The sequence below is a fragment of the Amborella trichopoda genome, chromosome 2 (assembly GCF_054954075.1).
Source record: "Amborella trichopoda isolate Santa Cruz 75 chromosome 2, AtrichopodaSantaCruz75HAP2 v2.0, whole genome shotgun sequence".
NCBI classification, from domain to species: domain Eukaryota; kingdom Viridiplantae; phylum Streptophyta; class Magnoliopsida; order Amborellales; family Amborellaceae; genus Amborella; species Amborella trichopoda.
Genome location: NC_142337.1, coordinates 49,342,235 through 49,364,576, shown reverse-complemented (window position 1 = coordinate 49,364,576; position 22,342 = coordinate 49,342,235). Strand labels below are relative to the sequence as shown.

The window sequence follows — 22,342 nt, the reverse complement described above, 5'->3', positions numbered from 1 at the left end:
GTAATGTATTAAACAGTAATATATTTCATAGACAATATATTTACAGGTATTCAAACGATCCTGTACAAATAATGTATTAGGCAGATAATATATTTCAAAAAAAGAAAAAAATATTTGGAGACAATATCGACCCATTAGTATACAATCTCATGTAATAAACTGCCTCACACGAGCAGCCACAGTGACGATGTGGATCTCACTCGACGGCCTTTTGCAGACCAATGGTAATCGGCGCCTCGTATCTGCCATTCCAAATAAAAACGGGATAGCCACCCCTCTTAGGACGCAACACGTGGGTAAAACCGTCACTTAAATATCTCGCTCTCTTCAAGTGTCCGGTGATATCGGAATTTTGCCACATCAGACCAATAAAGCCGGAGTAAAAGCCCAAAAACTTTATCCTTGGTTGTTTCAGACATGGCTGCTTTTACGCGTGTTGCCCGAGCTTTCAAGGACAGTTCAGCTTACAGCAAGCTACTCCTGGTTTGCGCAGTGAGGTGCTCTCTCTCTCTCCAATCCTTACTCCTATTTTATTTGAAGTACCGTTTGCTTTATGGCTTTGTGATCTGTGACTGATATCTTTGGCTTGATGATGGATTCTGCATCTAATGAAAAAAAGAAATTAATGGTGCGAAGTGTTAAAGTTTAATCCATGCTCTACTCCAACAGTAGCTATTGCCATTCAAGGACGGGACATTTGCAACTAATTTTGATCAACACAGGCATAACATTTCCAGTTATTAACAAAGCAAAAGGGAGTGCAGTAACATAGTAAACGATACTTGCATGAGTTCAATTGAAAAGGATTTATGGATCTCAATGTTTTGCAGGAATGTGTTTTGATCTGGTTTTCTTACGTTTCATATGATCAAAGATGATTCAGGGCATTTTCTGAATAAATCCAAAGATAGTTGTTAAATGCTTTTGCTGATATACCTGAAGAAATAAACCTTTAATTGTTGATTCTTACTGATCTGTGATTAAACTACTCTCATTGGCTGAGTTAATGGTAATAGTAACAGTTATGGCTAGTAATTGCATATTTAACCTTCATTTTTTCCCCCTTATTATTGATCCGGCTTAAATGAGTGATCCTGGTAAACATGAGTGCGTTTCAGTGCAATGCGGTTTGTTGTTCAATAAAATAGTTGTTTAGTAAAATTCGGTAAAACTTCAAGTAGTTTAGAGACTGATGTTGTGGTCATAAGTTGATCTTAACAATTATGTTCAATGAGGAGTTGGCTTCAGTTGAATCAGATTTTTTTTGTTTTGTTTTTGTTTTTATCTTTGGTTTACCATGAAGTTGGGCTTAGCAATGATATCAAATCTTCTTAGACAATTTAAAAGGTTGTTGGTTAGGCTAATCAAAACCTGGCAGTTTTTTCAATTAGAAAGGAAATGCCTCGTAAGATGTGTTTGGGATTGTGGCCTTACACATATTCATGAACATGAGTTACAGTAGGAGCATATTTGTATGTAAAATGTGGGCTTGCGCTTTCAAGGATGCTTTCCAGCGTGTAGAATTTAGTAATTATTTCATTTCTAGGCACTACAAAACTTGGTTTTCTGATTGGAGATGAAGTCATGTTATGTAGTTGCTGGAAGGTGCCATTGTGTTTGAAATGACTTAGATGGGAAGTGGGGGTCCGGATTCTAAAAGGTCATGGTTTGGGAACTTGGAAATGTTCACATTGCAACTTTCAAAAACATATGGGTAGATATATGGAGGAAGCAGTGAGGAAAGAAATTGGAGATAATATTTTCTAAAGGTTTTTGTCAAATCGACGGAAACATATGAAATTCTTGATACAATTGCGAGGGAGAAATGGGAAGATCGGGGTGATATGGGATAGATACATGTGAAACATAGATGAAGTGCCAAAGAGACGGGTTTCCCAGAAAATTTGAAAAATTGACTGCTTCTTATTTCCAGAATGTGTTTCCAAAAATATATATATCATTCACAATAAAATTTGTCAACAATTATGCATTTGGCAATAGGAGTACTGCTTGGGTGAAGAAAATTAGGCACCATCATTCCATTTATTTAGTGGTTGGTGCAATGATTCTTGGTCTCATTGAGCAGCTGCAAAACTGTATGATACATGCAGTTTATTCTGGTGCTAGGTGCGAGACAAATTGTCTCCAATTTGTCATATCACAGATCATACTGACACATGTAAATTGGACCTAGAGCTTCTAATGACATCTTGGGAATGTTCTCTCTTGTTACATTTCTGTAGGACCTGCATTGTATATCCATTCTTCAATTGTATATACACATTCAGTAGACAAGGAGTTTGGATGAAAAAGAAAAAGCAACAAGACATGTATACATATCCTATTGCTTCTTTCTTGCTGTGTGTGTGTATTCTAGACACATAAGTAATTGTGTACTTTTTGTCCTGCTATACATAATTTCTTTATGCATTCAACTTATTTATTGGCAAGACCTGTGTGGGAATAGGAGTAATGTGGGAATGCAAATTTCCATCTGCAGTCACTAAGGAACCACTAAAAGCTGATAGATTTGGGACTGGCAATACTCTCCACACCCAAGATATAGGGTCTCCATGACTTGACATGCTGAAGATTCTGTTGTTTTGTGCCATAAGGACATCTGTAGTTTCAGGATCTGAGTTTGCTCTTATCTGATGATCAGATTTCAGTGGTCATACACAAACGTTGAAAAATTATTGGATGTACCTTTCCATTTTGAGCCTCCATATTATGTATTATGGGTTCTAAAGTTTAAACTGCATCGGGGATGCATACAAGTGAAGTACGAGAAGGTACTCCAGTTTTTTGCATGGAAGTGCTGTAAGCAAGGTTTTGAGTGCATTCCTTAACGGTAATGAATTGAAAGGTCAAATTCTTCTTAAGTCTGCTGAGGCCTTCCATAGGTTGGAGTGGGGCTGCGGGATTTCGTGGAAGCTAGACAGTGATATGGTAGTCAAGAAAGGAAAGGATGGAGGAAGGGATAAAAGGTGCTTTCTGAGTGGCTCTCAGAATTGATGTAAATATTCAAGCTTTCATGAGACACTGCGAGGGGCAAATCTTGAATGAAAGAAAGCTGGTGTGTTACCTTGGGAGAAATATGTTGCTTATAAGTTATGGCTTTTTGTTTTTGTTGCTTGCCAAGTTAAACGAAAATCTGCAGCATCAATACGGCTAGAATAGATGCATGAAATTTCTTAAAGAATCAATACTCATAATCTATCCTAAAAAATAATGAACCATAACAGAAATAAGAAAGTAAATCTATAGCGAGGACAATTTACTGAGCCAGTTGAGTATTCCACACTGGGCCATTCTTGCTAAGCATTAAATGTTGGACAAAAAGTTTAAACATGTAAGATTACAAGGAAAAGCATACTAAGCATCTCAAGGTAGTATGCATGTTAAATCTTGCTCACAACTTCCTATAAACTTGTTGACTATTTTGACATCATCCTGTTTGAGAGTAAAAAGGATTTGGTCTGGAAGCCTGTGATTTGAACAAATAACTCTATATATATGGCCATGGATGCCGAAACTACTTGACGAAATGTCTTGGTTTCCCGTACTATATTGGTTTTCTTTACTGTACATAGACTTTTTACTGTTAATATCTTGACCTCACTATGGTCTCTAGATGTGATGGACATGTGGTCAACAGTATTTTGCAGTGATATGTATTGCTGTAAAATACCTTTAGTTTACTAGCTTGTAGATTTTATTTTTGGTTATCACCTTCTAATACTGTTGTTAAGGTCAGATACTTAAAGGAAGTTAATATAACTGCTTGAAGAATGTCTTAGTTTGATTTGTATAGGAAGGGGATATCTGAGTGTAGTGTGGTTATTTCTGAATATTGATGCCTTTAAGGAAATTAATTGGATAACCTCAAAGTAATTTGTGAATACGTGTGTTGGATATGTTTTGTCATATGTCTGATACACATGTTCCAGACATGTTGAGAATTTTGACACACTCATCAAAACAGTAGACACTAATGTTTTTTTCTTTTGGGTAATGTAGTGGGGGAGAAGGCCCCCTACTTGTTTTTCATTAAATAATAATAAAAAAAAATACAATTCAAAAATTTACAACCCTTCGATGGGGCAATTGCGGGACATCGTGGAGTAAAAAAAGGGAAATAAAATCAGGCGGTCTAGTGCGCCAAACGGTGGCATCAAGAAACACTAATGTTCTGAAACAAAACAATAAACACTAATGTTTCCAAACCTTGTGCTGATGTAACTATTCATTTAATGATTTATCTTATATCTTATTGTCACCTATAGATATCCAGTACCAACATGTAGACATTTCTGACCAGCGTTTGAAAACTCGGCTGAGTCCTAGTGCACTACTCTGTCAAGTTACTCAGACTCAACCCCTTTTTCGAGACTAGTATTTCGGTCTATACTAGGGTATTATAAAAATTATATATTTTGCTTTTGTAAAATCAATATAAATTTGATGTTTTTGATGATGGTTTGTGAGTTTTTCTTGTCAAATGCCTATTTTATATTTTTTCTTTTTTTGGATTTTTCTGAATTATCCATCTTTTGGTCTAAGAAGGGTGAGGACCTTAAATTTTCTTTTAACCCGTTCGAAGCCCAAGTAAAGGAGGTGGGTTGTATTAGATAGGCAGCTAATGTAAAACATTCTCAAAACTTTCCATGAATCCGGAATCTATGTTATCTGTTTATGCTAGGGCATTCCCATAGGGCCTCATTGAGGGCATGATCCTTGATAAAGCAGAATGGCGGATCAAAATTAATATAGTCAACCCCAAATAGTTGGGAAAGGGCTCTGATGATGATCCATCTTTTTGTTGGGTGTCCTGTCCCATGAGGGAGGGGCACCGGTGATGTTCCCCATTTGTGGGTTTTCTCATTGAAAGTAAAAAGGATGACTTGTTGACCACGTGATCATCCCATGCAAATAGGATCTCACGTGATGGTTTTGGGTAGAGATATCTTCTTATCTCTTAGTTGAAAAGAGATAAATATGAACCACTTTTTAAGAGGTTATGGGAAACTCATCCCATTGGCCCATATAATGCCAATCATGTGAAGGGCTTGGATGCTCTCTTGGTTGGTTGTCTTTTCCCACCTTGAGCCATTTATTTGGGCGTGCCTCTCTTGGTGTATTTAGAAAATATAAAGAGCCTTCTCTTTATAGAGAAGAAGAAGAGAAAGAAAGTTATCATTCTCTTAGAGAGAAGAAGAAAAAAGATAGAAAGTTATTCTTTCTTCTTAGAGAGAGAAGAAGAAGAAAGAAGAGAGAGAAGGCTGTTAGAGAAAGAGTGTTTATGTGGATTTATCGTAGTGTCTCCTAAATAGAGAAAAGCCTAGAAGAGAGAGATAAATCTAGACTGAGGGAAAGCCTCTGAGAGAGAAAAGAACCTTAGAGGAAAAAATCTTGAGAGAGAAAAGCCTCTAGAAGAAATCAGAGAGCCCAAGAAAACTTGTTTCTCAGAAAAATATCGTAACTATTATTTAATAGTGGATCTGTCTCTTTCTCCTGTGGATATAGTCTAAAAAAGTGAACCACGTAAAATCTCAGTGCCAGTATGTTATTTGCTTTATTGCTTAGTTCCTACTCATACACACACACATCGGTTTTGGCATATTTTTCTGTCCCATAAATTTGGGTTCCGTTGTGTTATGCGCATTTGTGTGCATGCTCATAAATTTGGTATCAGAGCTCATTTCCCTTGAATCCTACACACCTTTAGGTCCTCCCTTTCACCGTTTTCGATATTTAGCGGTCATATGATGAGCAAGGAAGAAATCTCCTTGTAGGATTGGCTCATACTTGATTGACAAACGAATCGTTTTTGGGACACGTCGTCAGTCAGAGATTGTCAGTGAGTGGCCACTATGCAAAGATGGTTTTGTCCGACGGACCATCAGTTACCACCTTGACCAACAGTGAATTGCCACTGTGCAAAGAAGGTCTTGACCAACAGATCGTCAGTCACCACCTTGATCAACAACGAATCACTTTATTGTTGGTGAATCTATTGACTGACGATGACACGTTGACAACTGGTGAGTGCCTGACCGTCGACGGATACTTGATTGTCGACGTATACTCGACTGTCGATGAATTGACAGCCGGTGAGTGCTTGACTTTCGGTGGATACTTGACCGCCAATGAATTGATAGTTGGTGGGAGCTTGACCACCGATGAGTTGACAAACAACGGATCCTTGACTGTCACGAATACTTCATCTACAGTAGGAGCTTGACAGATAGTGAATCTCCTTGACTGCCGGTCAATAGAAAAGCGGGTGTGAAAGACAATGTTTGTGGATTAAAGTTAGATTCCAGTATCGGGAGCAGGATGATATCGCTCAATGGGAATAACTGGATCATCTGGATGCTAAAGATGGAAGATCTATTATACTATAGGGACTTGTACACACCCATTGAAGGGGTAGAACACAAGCTCGAAGGTATGATAGACGATGAGTGGAAGAGATTGGACTGAAAGGCTCTTGGAACTATCTGACAATGGTTGTAAGAAAATGTGTTCCACCATGTGTTGGTGGAGACATCCTCCAAGTCATTGTGGGATAAGCTACATGACTTTTACAAGAGGAAGACCGCCAGAAATAAAGCATTCTTAATATGAAAATTTGTGAACATGAAGTTCATGGATAGGGGATCCATTGCAGAGCACCTGAATGAGGTGCAAGGCATTGTTAACCAACTCACAACGATGAAGTTGTTCCTGGAAGGTGAGCTACAAGCTCTGTTTTTCCTCTGTTTACTACTGAATAGTTGGGAGACCCCCCTGGTAGTCTCTGTGAGTAACTCAGCACCAGATGGGTTAGTGACTATGAGTCAGGTCACTAGTAGCCTACTGAATGAGGAGACGAGTAGAAAATCCTCCAACACATCGAACTCATAAACCCTTGTCACAAATAGAGGAAGATCTAATGATAAAGCTAGATCGAAGATGAGAAATGGGATCACATGTTTTCATTATGTCAAGGAAGGGCACATCAAGAAAGAGTGCCGAAAGCTCAAGAAAGAGTGGGATGAGGACAATTCCAAGAATGATGGCAGGGAAACCACTATAGTGACTACAAATGTTGGTGCGGACGGAAACTGTGGTGATGGGTGCATCAATATTGCATCAAGTTTATGTAACTTTGATTGGGTTGTGGATATTGGAGCATCGTTTCATGTTACTCCTCATAGATGCTACTTGGCTTCTTACAAAATAGGTGATTTTGGCTCTGTAAAGATGGGAAACAACGGTTCCTCAAAGATTATGGGTAAAGGAGATGTACACATCAAGACTGATATTGGGATGACGCTTGTGCTAAAGAACCATCTACCAGATATCTGTGTGAACCTCATCTCAGGAGGGTGTTTAGATGATGTAGGGTATCACTCAGTGTTCGACAAGGGACATTGGAAGTTGACAAAGGGATCTCTTATCATAGCAAAGGGCAAGAAGTGTTGTTCACTCTACATAATATAGGTGCAAAACTCTAATGGTGAGGTTAATGCCACTATGGAAGGATTCTCATTAGACCTGCGGTATAGGCGTCTCGGTCATATGATTGAAAAAAGAATGGAAATCTCAGCAAAGAAGTAGATTCTTCTAAGTGTCAAGAATGTATTCAGATGTGTGTGGTCCTATGGAAGTGATGCATCACACTTCGTCACCTTCATCGATGATACTTCAAGAAAGGTGTGGGTATATTTAATAAAATCGAACGATCATATGTTTGAGATCTTTCAGGATTTTAGGGGTATGCTATCCACTGCCAAATTACTAAAGCCATATTGGGGTGAAGTAGTCCTCATAGTATGCTACCTAATAAACGATCCCCATCGGTAAATGAAGACTGGGGAAAAGTGAAACAAGAGGATGGGTCCCAAGAGTTTGACATGCCAGATTCGGGTGATGTGGAACAAGGGTAGCCGCTTGTTCACGAAGTACCACCTACAATTGAATTGAGAAGGTTTTCTAGGGGGCATAAACCCTCTACCGAGTACCCCTCATCGAAGTATGTCCTATACACTGAAAAGGGTAGACCAGAAAGCCACTAGGAAGTCAAGGCTGACCAACACAAAGGGATATGGGTTAAAGGTATGCAAGAAGATGAAGAATCCTTGCATAATAATGACACCTATCACTTGGTAAAGTTGCCTAAAGGCAAGAAGGAAAGGGAGTTAAGTGCCAAGAAGGGCCCTTCAACTGAAAAGAAGAAGTTAGACATGCAGAAAATAATCTATGGGTTGTTCATAGGAAGTTGGATGTATGCCATGGTGTGCATGATGTCATATATCGCACACGCAGTTGGTGTAGTGAGTAGATTTATTGTTAATCCTGGCAAGGAACACTAGGCAACAATCCATTCGATATTTAGATTTCTCTAAGGAACATTCAAAGTGTGTTTGTGCTTTGGGGGAGGTAAACTTTGTTACATGGATATACAAATGACGACATGGCTGGAGAACTAGACTTCAGGAAGTCAATCTTGGGATACCTGCTTACTTTTGCAGGGGGAGCTGTTTAATGGCAATCCGAGCTGCAGGAGGGTGAGAAACTTTTGCAGCTAGGAAAATCCATACCAACAGGTGTATGTTGGATTTGATGTTGAAGACGTTGGCCAGGGACAAGCAAGAGCTGTGCAGAAGCATGGCTGCATGAGTGTCATCTGAGTACCTGGTTGATCTGCGAAAGGAAACTTCCCTCCTGGGACTGAAGGGGGAGATTGTTGGGTGTCTCATCCATGAGGGAGGGGCACCGGTGGTATTCCCTATTTGTGGGGGCTTCTAATGGAAAGTCAAAAGGATGACTTGTTGACCAAGTGATCATCCCATGCAAAGAGGATCTTACGTGATGCTTTTGGGTAGAGATATCCTCTTATCTCTTAGTTGAAAAGAGATAGAGATGAGCCACTTTTTAGGAGATTATATAGGATAATCATCCCATTGTTCCATATAAAGCCAATCATGTGAGGGGCTTGAGTGCTCTCTTGGTTGGTTATCTCTCCCCACTTTGGGCGTACCTCTCTTGGTGTATTTGGAAAAATAGAGAGCCTTCTCATAAGAGAAGAAGAAGAGAGGGAAAGTTATCCTTCTCTTATAGAGAAGAAGAAGAGAGAAAAAATTACCCTTTCTTCTTAGAGAGATAAGAAGAAGAAAGAAGAGAGAGAAGTTTGTTAGAGGAAGAGAGAGAGTGTGTTTCGGTGGATTTATTATAGTGCCTTCTAGGGAGAGAAATACTTAAAAGAGAGATAAATCTAGACAGAGAGAGCCTCTGAGAGAAAAGAACCTCAGAGAGGGAAAACCTAGAGAGAAAAAACATGATAGTCTTATATTTTGTTGGATTTGTGAATTGAGAGACATTCAATATACTTATTCAATATGTCTGGTATTAACGTTTTCCTTAGTTGAATGCAAGCATATCTGTATTTTTCCTTTTCTTCACGAGGACATCTACTCTCTATGCTATTCTATGTTATGAACTAATGGTATCTTTTTATGGGCATGACTTTTTTGTATGGTTAAATCATTCTTGTATTGCTATTCAGTTATTCTTAGCATGGTTCTATATAAGTTTACAGTCTTACGAATGGGAAATTTTTTAATGCAGCAGCGGAGGGCTTATGGTTTATGCGGAATCAAATCCAAATAATGGTACCAATGGTATGGAAGGTTCTCAAATTGTAGAGAAAAAGAAGTTAGTAGTACTTGGATCAGGATGGGCAGGCACAAGTTTCTTAAAGAACATAGACAGTTCCTTGTATAATGTTCAAGTGGTGTCACCTCGCAATTATTTTGCGTTCACCCCGCTGCTTCCGAGTGTGACATGTGGTACTGTGGAACCACGAAGCATCATCGAGCCAATCCGTAATATTGTTAAAAAAGTGAGAACTCTTATTATCCCATATAATTTTCTCTACGAGTATATCACTTGAACCTAATTTTATTTGATGCAAATTTGATTGTCCAGTAATATGATCTCATTGTGCCAGTTTATCTTTCTACTCCATTACAAATTTGTAGAAACTTTTCTTTAAAAATAATGAATGAGAGTTTGGCTCTTATATATATCAGTTAAATAGTTTCTTGTAGTTAAGAGTGATTGAAAGGCCATCAAAGGCGATTGAAGTTTTTGGGAGGACTCTAGAAATAAGAGTTTTGAAGTGTATGTATGTAAATTTAATTTCAAGGATGGAGTGAATCCAGGTTTAGTCTTGAAACATCTCTTTCACTTGGTTTGTTCTTGAGGGTAGAGAATGTTTTCCCTTAAGGCCATAACTAATTTCACTCTTGTTTAACGCATGATCTTCTATCATTAAGCTCCCAGAAGTTACTGCTAAGTTATTTATGCTTTATGATTGCTATTCTATATTTGCAGTTCCCTTCTATTATCTTCTTTTGCATTTTCCTTATTTATCATTTATACATTCACCCCTATTTACCCACACAATTATAATTTGTTTAGAGGTGGTTTTTCTATGGTTTTCATGAGTTCCTCTATATAACCTACAAGCAGTATGAGTGTGTTGACAAGTTTCATTGTTTCATTATGACTCTTGTTTAGTTGTGTTTTGGATCACAAAAGCCCGAACAGAAATCAGAATAGAATTAGGTTTCAGCATGCCCAATGTGCTAAGACCAGGGGTCGAACACGAGCTCAGTCAGGGCATGCTGCCCCCCTGCTGACTGACCTACCACGTACAACCCGTTAAGTTCGCAAGCCCTTTGTTGCCACTAACGTTGACCTTCATAGTGAAATGGTCAGCGTAATGGTCGTAAGCGAGCCCGGTGATGTGCGGGAAGAGCGCATGAATAAGTTTGAGGATATGGTTCACACGATGATAGAAAATATCGATTGTATCGACGCTGCATGATAGTCGGCTAACCATGAGGTCAATTCCCATCACTCTGATGGTGTACCACCACGGTAGCCCCCTCCTTCTACCTCACAGGACAATTCTGTCCCCCATCCAGTCTCTCAAATAGACATTGACGCTATGGTCACCCATAGCCTAAAGAACAGGCAAATCCCGTAAATCAGACAGAAATAGTATAGAGCATGTCCATATATGCTAAGACCAGGAGTCAATGATATTTGATTGACCCTAAGTCATAAGCCTGGAAATCGATATAGAATTCTTCTAGAACCGAACATATGAATTTGTCTAAAATAAAAGCTGCATGAGGTGTTTGAATAAGTTCATAAGCCATCAAATATAATGATGAAGTGTCTAACAGCCCGGTCAATCCAGAAGCTTGATGAATCAAGTCCAGATAAATATGAAATCTTGTGGACAGTTGGGAATATATCCCATGAGCCTATGTCCATATTTCACGAAGAAATGGAAGCAAAAAGGCATAAGATCAATACTCACCATTGGTTAGATATGGCTTTGAAGGCTTGACCACTGGTCTATTCTGGAAACCCTATCAAACCATCTCAGAATGAGTTGAAACATTTGGTGCTTGTGAGATAAGGCCTTGAGTACCTACCGTCCAAATTTCATTACCATTCTAATATTTGAAATCCTATTAAACAATCTCAAATCGTGGTGAAACGTGGTGGATTTTTAATATAAAGCACTATTAGCCTTCTAGCCAAGTTTCACATCATTTAGACATTAGTTGACCCCCCATCAAGGTTCATTGGTGGTGAGAATCCTTGACCGCCAATTACCATTAATCACATGACCGATTTTCTAAGTGTTCTAGCTGATTTTTTATTATTCTATTCCAGTACTATCTATTTTTAAGGGGTAAAGTAAGTTTAGGAATGGTGTCCCAAGGATTACTGCTTGACTCAAACCTCTTACCATAATAAATGGCATTTCGAAGCAATTGCCATTATTGCATATAACAGCATTGGATAATTTATACTTAATAATCAACTTACTACCATCAGCCGTATTTAATATTTTGGTAGTTTTGTGAAAATATTTTGTAGGAACTAGTCCTTCGTTTATGCAGTTCAAATCTGCTCCAGAATCTATTAATGCAAGAGATTGAACGCTGTATTCTTTATCTACAATTATTCTGATTAACACAAACCATTTTTAAGTTATTACTCTATTTAATGTATTTACATAATTATTGTTCTGTAAACCTGTATCAGAGGTTTCAAGGATTTCATCCTTAGGTGAGTCTTCTAAAGTAATATTTTTATAGTTTTTTAATAAATTATCAAACTCTAGTTCATTGTTGGTATCTATATCTGATTCAGAAAAATCATTTGCCATTTCTAATATTCTATTTCTATTTTTCAATTGTTGGATTTCTGTTTTAACTTCATTTATTTCATGTTTTAATTCAGAAATAGTTGGTTCTTTTTCAGAATTTTTCTTATTAAGCCTTTTAAGTATTTCATTTAAACTATATTCTTCATGTGGCTTAATTATAGAAGCTGGTTTATTTTTTGATTTAGTAATATGGATGTATTGTGTTAAGGCATTCCTCTTAGCTTCTGGATCTGTTAATTTATCTATTAGGTCTATGATTAGATTTTGTTCATTAGTTAAAGTATTAACAGATTTACAGATACATTCTTCTATTTCCATGTTTGATTTTGAGTTTGATTCTGAATCCGAACTAGTAAATATGAATTCTTCATCCTCTATTGTCCCTATTAAAGAGTTTTCACTAGAAGTATCAGATTCAGATTCAGATTCTTCTTTTATATAGATAAGATTATAAATTTGTTTTCTTATATCGTCATTTAAATTTAAAGCATTTATTTTCTTTTTTATTTTACAATTATTCTTATAATGTCCAACTTTTCCACAGTTATAGCAAATGGGTATTTTTCTTTTTCCTTTTTTAATTTTAGATTTAGGCGCAAACTTTTTAATGAACTTGTCTTTAGCTTTATTTCTTTCAAATTTGGGTTTTTTATTCTTATGTTTTTTCCTATAACCTTTCTCAGTTAAAGGTATTGTATTATATCCAAATTGTTCACAGAAATCACTTAATTCTTTTGTCCCTGTCATTCTTTGTTTGTCAAGTTGTCTTTTTAGTTTTAAGTCTGTACATAAGGCTAAGCCTTCTGCACAAATTTCTGCTGATAATTCTCCTAAAGTATATAAAGAATATGCCATAACACCTCCATTTTTATTTTTTAGTCTAGTTTTTACCTTTTCTCCAAAGAGGTGTGGTAGACCTGCTATAAATTTTTCTTTCCAATGGTCAACACTATTATCTTCTCTAGATAATAGTCTAGAAAAGAAAACATCTTTATACCATTTATAGTGTGATAGTGTGGGACAGCTTAAATTAGAAAGGAGATCTTCAGATCTAGCATTTAATAATGATGTGCTTCCTACGAAGTGAAGAGTTATGGTGTATATAAGAGTATTAACAACATCACTTTCACTGTGGGGTATTTCTTGATTTTGTTTATTTTTTACTATCCATTGTTTAGTAGTATTCAATATTTGATGCTTGGTGGTTTCACTCATGTGAAAATCCGACCATCCTCTTAGCCATCCTGTAAATCCACAGACAATGGCCTTGGCAACTTCCTGATCATGATTACCTGCCAGTTTGCAGGCAGTAGCATACATAGTAATATGCTTTTATCAAGAATCTGATGGTCAGATATGCCATCAATATTCCAGTTGACAATTGTACGACCAGAGTATGATAGTGTATGAGAGATGAGATGTTCTTCAAATTGTATATCTATTGGGGTAGGTCTTGGATGATACATTCTTGTTTGTACAGTTGGTCTCCATTTTTTACCATAATCTATTATGTTTACATTATTATTTTGAAAATCTTCTTCCATATTGTTTAGCTGGCTGGTTTTAAAATCTTCTTCCATCTTGTTTATATTTTCAGTGGAAATTATTTCTTCTTGAAGGACCATAGCTTCTGATTCTATCATTTTTCCCTTTGCTTTTTTGTCTTGAATATTTAATTGTGCCAACGTTTTTACTAATTCATCTAGTAATTCTTTATTTCCTTCTTTCTTTCTCATTCCTCTTAAATGGAATCTTTCTTCATTAATCTCAGGTGGTGGTTTGAATAAAACATTCTTTTATGATTCTATTGTGATTTCATGCGGTTTCCTGATAATATTTTCTATTCTAGTAGCCTGTTTTCCTAAAGATTGTAAATATAAATTTGTATAATTATTTTGTTCTATCATATGGGGAATTATTTCTACCTTATGAGTATGTTCTGTTGGAATTATTTTAAAGGGGCAAGCCTTAGTTTCTAGGCTTCTTTATTAGGTCCTTTTATTTCTAAATTTTGTTCAGGAGGATAGATACTTTGTATTATTTTTTCTTCGCTAGTATAAAATGTTTAATATTGGGATTCTAAGGTATTAAGTTCAAAATTAGGTACATGAATATCTTTTTCTTTTAACATGGCTATCAACCATGTGAAGAACCCTATAGTTTTCTTATTCTTTTTTAAAAATTTATTATATCTCTTATGAAAAGCATCTATTAATTCTTGAGAAAATTCCTTTAAATACCAATTTCTTATTTCAGTATTTTCGTTAGATAAATAATCACTTTTTAAGAATTCTATATTAACCTTTTCTTTTTTCTGGAGGGTTAATATTTGAAAGTCAAACTCAGAACTACTAGATTCTGGTTTAAAGGGATTATGATCTAGTGGTTTATAAACAGGTCTTTGAATATTACTAGTACTCCTACTCAATCCTTGAATTATAGGTTCACTTCTTACAGAAGAGGAGGTAGAGTGCCTAGCTGGTACAGGAATTCTAGAAGAGGGTATTAAGATATTATCATCTGTTATATTTATTCTAGTTTTTCTATTTGAATTAAATTGTATTTCTATTTCACCGTCTGAATATTCAATTATCTGATATGGGTTATGACTAACAGGAGTCCTGTGAACTTGGTTTTCATTCTGAATTGACCAATTTTTTGAAAGACTTATTTGTGACCAATTTATGGATTTTGGGATAACAGTGTTTGATTTTTCTATATTGGTTTGAAAGAACATTGTTTGATCTTTAGTATCAATTTGTAGGACATTTGGGCATAATGTACTCATAACTTTATAACAAATTCTATATACTAACGCTATGTTTTGGGATCCAGGATTCATATCGAATCCTTGAGTTTTAAGATTAAGTGTTAAGACTTTGAGCAAATTAGGATCACTTAAAGATACAGAAAAATTTGGAAAGCAATTAAAATATACAGGGCTACTGCAGAGACTAGATTCAACTACTCCTAATAAGGAGTCTGCAAACTTATTATATCTACTATCCCTAAGGCATAGTAGTATTGAATTATTTAATCCAAGTCTTGTAAGGGGCTTGACTGCTATTTGTATAAGCCCTATGTGTAAGAATTTATAGTTCTTATTTTTATGAGATTGGATGATTCTATCAGATAATAGTTGAAAGTTTTCTTGTTCACTATTAACGGATAAACTCTGTACTACTGTCTTTATTGCATATCCAGTTTTAAATTCAAATGTACCTTTTTTATAAATATCTGTTATAGGTACTTTTGGTATATCCCAATTTTGTATTTATTTTTCTATATTATCAATTATTATCTCCTCTTTGTTTTTTATCCCTAGTATACTATTAGAAGGGGCTAAAGTTTTATTGGACAAAGTCTTGATAAAATTCTCCATTAGGGTTATGGATGATGACTTTAGTCAACCTATTACGTCCCTGGTACCTAAGCGGCTCTTCCTGGCCTAAAGCGGTAAAACGGATTCTGGGCGACAACGTCTCAACTCTCGGACTAACCACTTAATGAGATATTTTATCAAGTACCTTGTACTCTAAAATTTTAGTACCTTTTAACAGTTTACTTTAGATAAAAAACTGTTCTGGCTCTGATACCATTAATCACAGGACCGATTTTCTAAGTGTTCTAGCTGATTTTTTTATTATTCTATTAATCTAACTAATCCAAAATACCAACACACAATTAAACTATTAATCTAACTAATCCAAAATACAAACACACAATTAACAAGATGGATAAAGAAAAAGGAGCAATATCGAATACAAGCCAATTCGTATAGGTAAGATTTCTAACTTTTACAGACAGTAGAAACTTTATTTGCATGATATAAACATATTATTCATAAACAAGCAATTTACGGAAGCTAACTGACTTACAATTTCAAATGCAGAAGCTAGTGAATAGCTTCCATTCATCAGGACAAAAACTTGATAAGCTAGCAAAATTATAATCACACGTGGAGTGGTTTATAATACACCACCCAATATACAGGGTTGATAAAATTAATTAGTAGAAAATAGAGAAGTAAAGAGACTGGGTCTAACAGCTGTAGAGAGAAACTAGCAGAGAAGAGAAAAGCTAGCAGAGAGAAACAAAGAGTAGAATACAACTATTAAGAGGGGTAAGCTTTAGAAAGGTCACCTAAATGAGAATATTACAAACTTTACCCGGAAAGACTAAGGTAGGAGTAATACTGAGGAAGACGAACTCCTGGAATCTCTGAATGAAAGATAGAAGAGATAGAGGGCAAAGATTGAGAAAAGACTAGAGAGAAGAGAGAGAGCAGGCTTTGTTGTCTGGTTTCCGGATCCTCAACTGAGAAGAAGCTCCTCCCTTTTATAGGCAGAGCAAGGCTAGGCTTCATTATTGCATGCTGACTCACAAGGTATGTACAGGTAGTTGATGTAGGTTGCTGTCGGCCATTTGTTCAATATTGGGGAATAAAGAAGGACAGGTGGCTCTTCATGCGTTGTGGAGATTCTTTAAAGAGGACAGGTGGATGTCGGTTGAGTGTCGTTTTGCATCGGTGGAGCATAAAGGTCGACAGCTGGCGAATCTTCTACAGTGGTCGGTCAGGTAGGTGGAGCATAGCGAATCTTCTACTGTGGTTGGTTAGGTAATAAGACAATATTTTTGTCGGTGGCCTATCTCAATTGGACACCGGGTCTTATCGGGTCATATTTGCTTATCTGGTCATATTTTATCGGGTCATGGTATCTGGGAAAATTCTTCATTGTCCTCCTCTTCATTCTGAAATGAATTTGATACATCTTCTTCTTCTAGCATTTGTAACAGCTGCTTCTTCAGTTCTTCTTTAGTGGCTTGAGGGTTTTGCCTTTCATTTTGTTTACATATTCTGCGAAGCTGTTTGGATGTTCATTTGGTATTTGGTTTGGGATTTTCTTCATTTTGATTTTTTCTGGGTCAAGGGACTTAGAATCAAACACGTCCCACCATTTTATGTATACTTTCTTTCCAAGCCTGGGAATGTATTCCCAATCATTGGTTGTATTTTCTGATATTGCATATTCCCATTTTACAATCCAAGGAATTTGATATAGGGACATTAAATATAAATGATGGTCAATATTAGGATCTTTATTATTATATTCCACAAACTGTTGCTGAGAGTGCTGTAATTTAAGAGGAAGAATCTGTGAACCAGATCCCCAAATGATAAACCAATCTCGGAACCAATTTGGAAATGCCTCAAGAATTGGCATTTTGAATTGGATAAACCAAGTGTGTGAATTATAATTATTTTGGATTACAAATACTTTATGCCAAGGCCTCTTTATATTCTGAATATTTAAAATATTTGTTGGAAAATTCAGGGGCCTGTAATTTTCTACTTCTGGTAGGGTCTAAGCCCCATTCTTTGTATGATATTATTTTCCAAATTTGAAGCTTCGAATAAGCTATTATATTAGTATTTCTTTGGTAAAAGTGTACCAAAGATATTGAGCCTGTCTCAAGCAAAATGGCTTCAAACCATTTTCTTGTTTTGTTTCCATTCGAAGGATTCAGATTATCGAGTAAGTAATAATTAACAACAAGCTTGGGATCAAGAAATGCATGTTCATCTTCTATGATAGTATCTATCATAAAAGCGGTTTCTATGAACTGAGATTTTTCTGGGGAAGGAATTTTATTTGGGTCAAGAGTCATAGAATATGGACTAGGATGTTCAGGATATTTTATTATAGGCCTATTTGGGTTAGGTGAAGGAGGGTAACACATAATAGGTGAGCCAGGAGATTCTGATGGAACAATTTCCATCTTTCCTTTTCCTTTATTTTGATTATTAATATTTCTATTGTCTATTTGTGATTGCTCCTGAGTTTCTGAGCTAGCTTGGTCCCTGTCCCCCCTACAAAAATTCACGAGTTAAAAAGTCGAGGAGAAAGTTAGTAGATCCTTTAAGATGTTCTATAGTAAAATCGAAAGCAGATAAAATGGCTTGCCATCGAGCAAATATTTATTTAGAAACTAAATTTTTAACATCCTTTTGGAGAACGTCTTTAGCTGCTTTGCAGTTAGTTCTAATAAGAAATTGTTGATTTAAAAGGTCACTCTGGAATTTTGTAACACAATGAACTATAGTTAATATTTCCTTTTTAACCGTAGAATAGTTTTGCTGAGTACTATTCCATACTTTAGAAGTAATACCAATAAGCCTTTAAATAAAGTATTAAAATGGATAAGCTATCCTATACCAAATAAAAAGGATTTATTAGACAGATTAGCTAATGCATGCATTTTCTCTAAATTCGATTTAAAATCAGGTTACTGGCAAAAATACAAGTAGCTGATGAGGATAGATATAAAACTGCATTTAACGTACCTTTTGGACAATATGAATGGAATGTAATGCCATTCGGTTTGAAAAATGCTTCTTCTGAATTCCAGAACATAATGAATGATATTTTTAATCCTTACATGAAATTTATAATTGTTTACATAGATGATGTCTTAATTTTCTCTGAAGATATGCAACTACATTTTAAACATTTAAATGTTTTTATTAATATAGTCAAAACTGCAGGTCTAGTTGTATCTGCAAAAAAGATTAGTTTATGCCAAACTAAAATAAGATTCTTAGGACATAATATGCATCAAGGTAGCATTGTTCCTATTGATAGGGCAATAGAATTTGCTAATAAATTTCCTGATATCATTCTTAATAAAACAAAACTTCAACGGTTTTTAGGATGCTTGAATACTTTAATTAAAGGCTTATAGTTAATTACTAGTCTTGGAACTCCTCTTTCCTTTTCTGCTGCTTTTTCTACATAGAAAGCTGAGCAGCTCCAAGGGGATAAACTTTTTCTAATTAATTTCTTTTTTATCAAGTCATCAATTTCTTTTCTACAGATTTTCGGCAATCTAGCATTCATCTGGATTGGTCTAGCCTTAGTAGGAATAAGTGATTCCTTAAAGTCATCTTCATATGGTAATTTTACTACATGCTTCTTTCTATTCCAGAATGCATTAGGTAATTCATTACAGAGTTCCATTTCTATTTGATTTTTAATATTTTCTATTTTTTTTTATTTTCTGGTCTTAAAAGATCTTCTTCAATTTTTTTATATTTTATTTTTGTTTTAAGATAGCAAAGAAATTTTTCCTTATTATCTATTGATGTTTTTACATTATTAATTTCTTTAACTTTAGGTTTATCAATAAATTCAAATTTAACGGTGTAACCATCTATAGTAGATTCTATTCCAGTACTATCTATTTTTAAGGGGTAAAGTAAGTTTAGGAATGGTGTCCCAAGGATTACTGCTTGACTCAAACCTCTTACCATAATAAATGGCATTTCGAAGCAATTGTCATTATTGCATATAGCAGCATTGGATAATTTATACTTAATAATCAACTTACTACCATCAGCCGTATTTAATATTTGGGTAGTTTTGTGAAAATATTTTGTAGGAACTTGTCCGTCGTTTATGCAGTTCAAATCAGCTCCAGAATCTATTAATGCAAGAGATTGAACGCTGTATTCTTTATCTACAATTATTCTGATTAACACAAACCATTTTTTAGTTATTACTCTATTTAATGTATTTACATAATTATTGTCCTGTAAACCTGTATCAAAGGTTTCAGGGATTTCATCCTTAGGTGAGTCTTCTAAAGTAATATTTTTATAGTTTTTTAGTAAATTATCAAACTCTAGTTCATTGTTGGTATATATATCTGATTCAGAAAAATCATTTGCCATTTCTAATATTCTATTTCTATTTTTCAATTGTTGGATTTCTGTTTTAACTTCATGTATTTCATGTTTTAATTCAGAAATAGTTGGTTCTTTTTCGGGATTTTTCTTATTAAGCCTGTTAAGTATTTCATTTAAACTATATTCTTCATGTGGCTTAATTATAGAAGCGGGTTTATTTTTTGATTTAGTAATATGGATGTATTGTGTTAAGGCATTCCTCTTAGCTTCTAGATCTGTTAATTTATCTATTAAGTCTATGATTAGATTTTCTTCATTACAAGACCTACCAAAGAACCTGAAATTGGGGTGAAACTTGTGGGTTTTTAAGCCATTGGTATTATAATCCTACTGTCCAAATTACATAGAATTTGGACATTAATTTGACCAACTTTGGGAATCAGTGTTTGACTGCCGGTCTACCTTGAAAACATGTTCATGCTCGATCACCGGCTGTCCAGCACTGTTCATCTGCCTGAAAAATGGTCTAACTTTGAAATGAGATTTCTCTCTGATCTTGAGGAATTTTTTAGAAATTTGGTGGACATGTATTTCATGAGAGGCTTTACAATTCTAGAAAAGAATGAGGTTAATAAACTTTGATTTTAAAAGTGAATTGAGAACTAAATTCTTAGGTTGCAACAAATTGATGATATGGGCAGCAAGGTTTCAAGTATATCAAATCTCCACTATTTTGGAGGTTTTTTGATTGAAATTTGTCATTTCATTTGTATTTGGATGCTCTATCATCCTCAAACTGATTGGGGTCGAAATGCTCAAATTTTTTATGGATTTGATGATGAATTCATCAACTCTCTCATCCTTTGCTGCTAGACCGTGGTCAATCCAATAAGCATTAGTCTGAGATTTTCTCAGGAATCTGCATAATTTGAATTTGCACATGCCCAAACTTGCTTGATATCTATCCTCTTGGGTCACAATGGGAGAGAGGGCCATAACCAATGAGATTTTGGATGAGTATACCACCAAAATTAGATTGATCTTGGCTGCTATATAAAAGCAGGCTAGACCAATGGTCTAGAGGGACGATACATTTTTTGAGAGATCTTCATGAGATTTGGAGAGCAGGGACTCTACAACAGGCACCCCCCTGCACCTCCAGGGACTTTAGAGACTATTTCTTGAGAGAGAATCGAGATCAAAGCCAGATTTGAAGAAAGAACAGAAGGGAGGAGAGTAGCTCATTGCACTTTCCATAGATATAGCAAGGTATCCAGGAATTCTCATTCATTCCTAGCATAATATCTATAGTTTTTTCTTTTCATATTGAGTTTGTATATATTCGAGCCCAGATCAAGGGTTCCAGGTTGTAACAAATGATTTGGATGGGTGATGTTTTAATCAATTTTTGTCAACTTTGAAAAAAATATACCTCTGGGCGGTGTGTCGGCCTAGGTGGGTTCTGTACTGCCTAGGCGGGGTGCAGGCCCTGGGCGGCCGCCCTGGGCTGGGCGCCCGCCTAGGCGGGTTCTGTACCGCCTAGGCGGCCGATCAGGGACTTTCGCCCAGATTGGCTGCCTAGGCCTGAGCGATGTGCCCAGGCCTTCTGGACCGCCTAGGCCCTAGGCGGTCCGCTTTTTGAACCACTATTTAAAAAATTATCTAACAACGAACACAATGGAAACATTGAGATAGAAGGAACCATAGAATAAGTTTATAGATACTTTCGTAGGATTAGGATATCATAAGTGAAAAAAGCTTTGAAGAGGATGAAGATAGGAAAGTCTTTAGGACCAAATGGTATTCCGGTAAAGGTTTGGAAGTGCATGGGGGAGATTGGCATTGACTGGCCAATCAAGCTATTCAACAAGGTATTGAGAACAAAGAAAATGCCAGATAAATGGAAAAAAAGTAGTGTGGTACCTATTTACAAGAACAAAAGAAACATGCAAAATTGTGTGAACTATTGAGAGATCAAACCTATGAGCCACACTATAAAGCTGTGGGAGAGAGTGATTGAGCAACGATTAAGGCATGAAATGAGTGTGTCAGAAAACCAATTCGGTTTTATGCCAGGGAGGTCAACAAGTGATACTATTTTCCTACTTAGGCACTGATTGAGATGTTTAGGGCGAGGGTAAAAGACTTCCATATGGTGTTTATTGATCTAAATAAAGCTTATGATAGACTACCTCGAGATTTTATTTGGTGGGTGCTGGAAAAGAAAGGAGTATTCAGACACTACATCGACTTGGTGAAAGATATGTACTAGGGGACGCTAACTAGTGGAGAGCTTGAGTGAGTTTTCAGTAATAATAGGTCTATATCAGTGGTCAACATTGAGCCCATACCTCTTTGTCTTAATTATGGAAGACTTAACCAGACACCTACAAGATGAGATGCCATGGTGCATG

The 22,342-nt window shown here is 36.0% G+C and overlaps 1 protein-coding gene across 4 annotated transcripts in view; it reads left to right on the top strand.

Moving 5' to 3' along the window:
• Nucleotides 1–398: 398 nt before the first annotated feature.
• The window catches only part of LOC18431648 (external alternative NAD(P)H-ubiquinone oxidoreductase B1, mitochondrial), a 31,847-nt gene continuing 9,903 nt past the window's right edge, over nucleotides 399–22,342 (top strand). For 2 of the 4 annotated variants that reach the window (XR_016049473.1, XM_020665537.2), the window contains exons 1-2: nucleotides 399–497; nucleotides 9,619–9,889. Coding sequence is in view for 2 of the 4 variants with exons in the window: in XM_020665537.2 (XP_020521196.2) it covers nucleotides 418–497; nucleotides 9,619–9,889 (351 nt within the window). In the remaining 2 variants the exon portion in view is untranslated. Of the gene's footprint in view, nucleotides 498–9,615; nucleotides 9,890–22,342 lie in introns of all 4 variants that reach the window. The other 2 variants (XR_016049472.1, XM_006841764.4) reach the window with 1 other exon arrangement.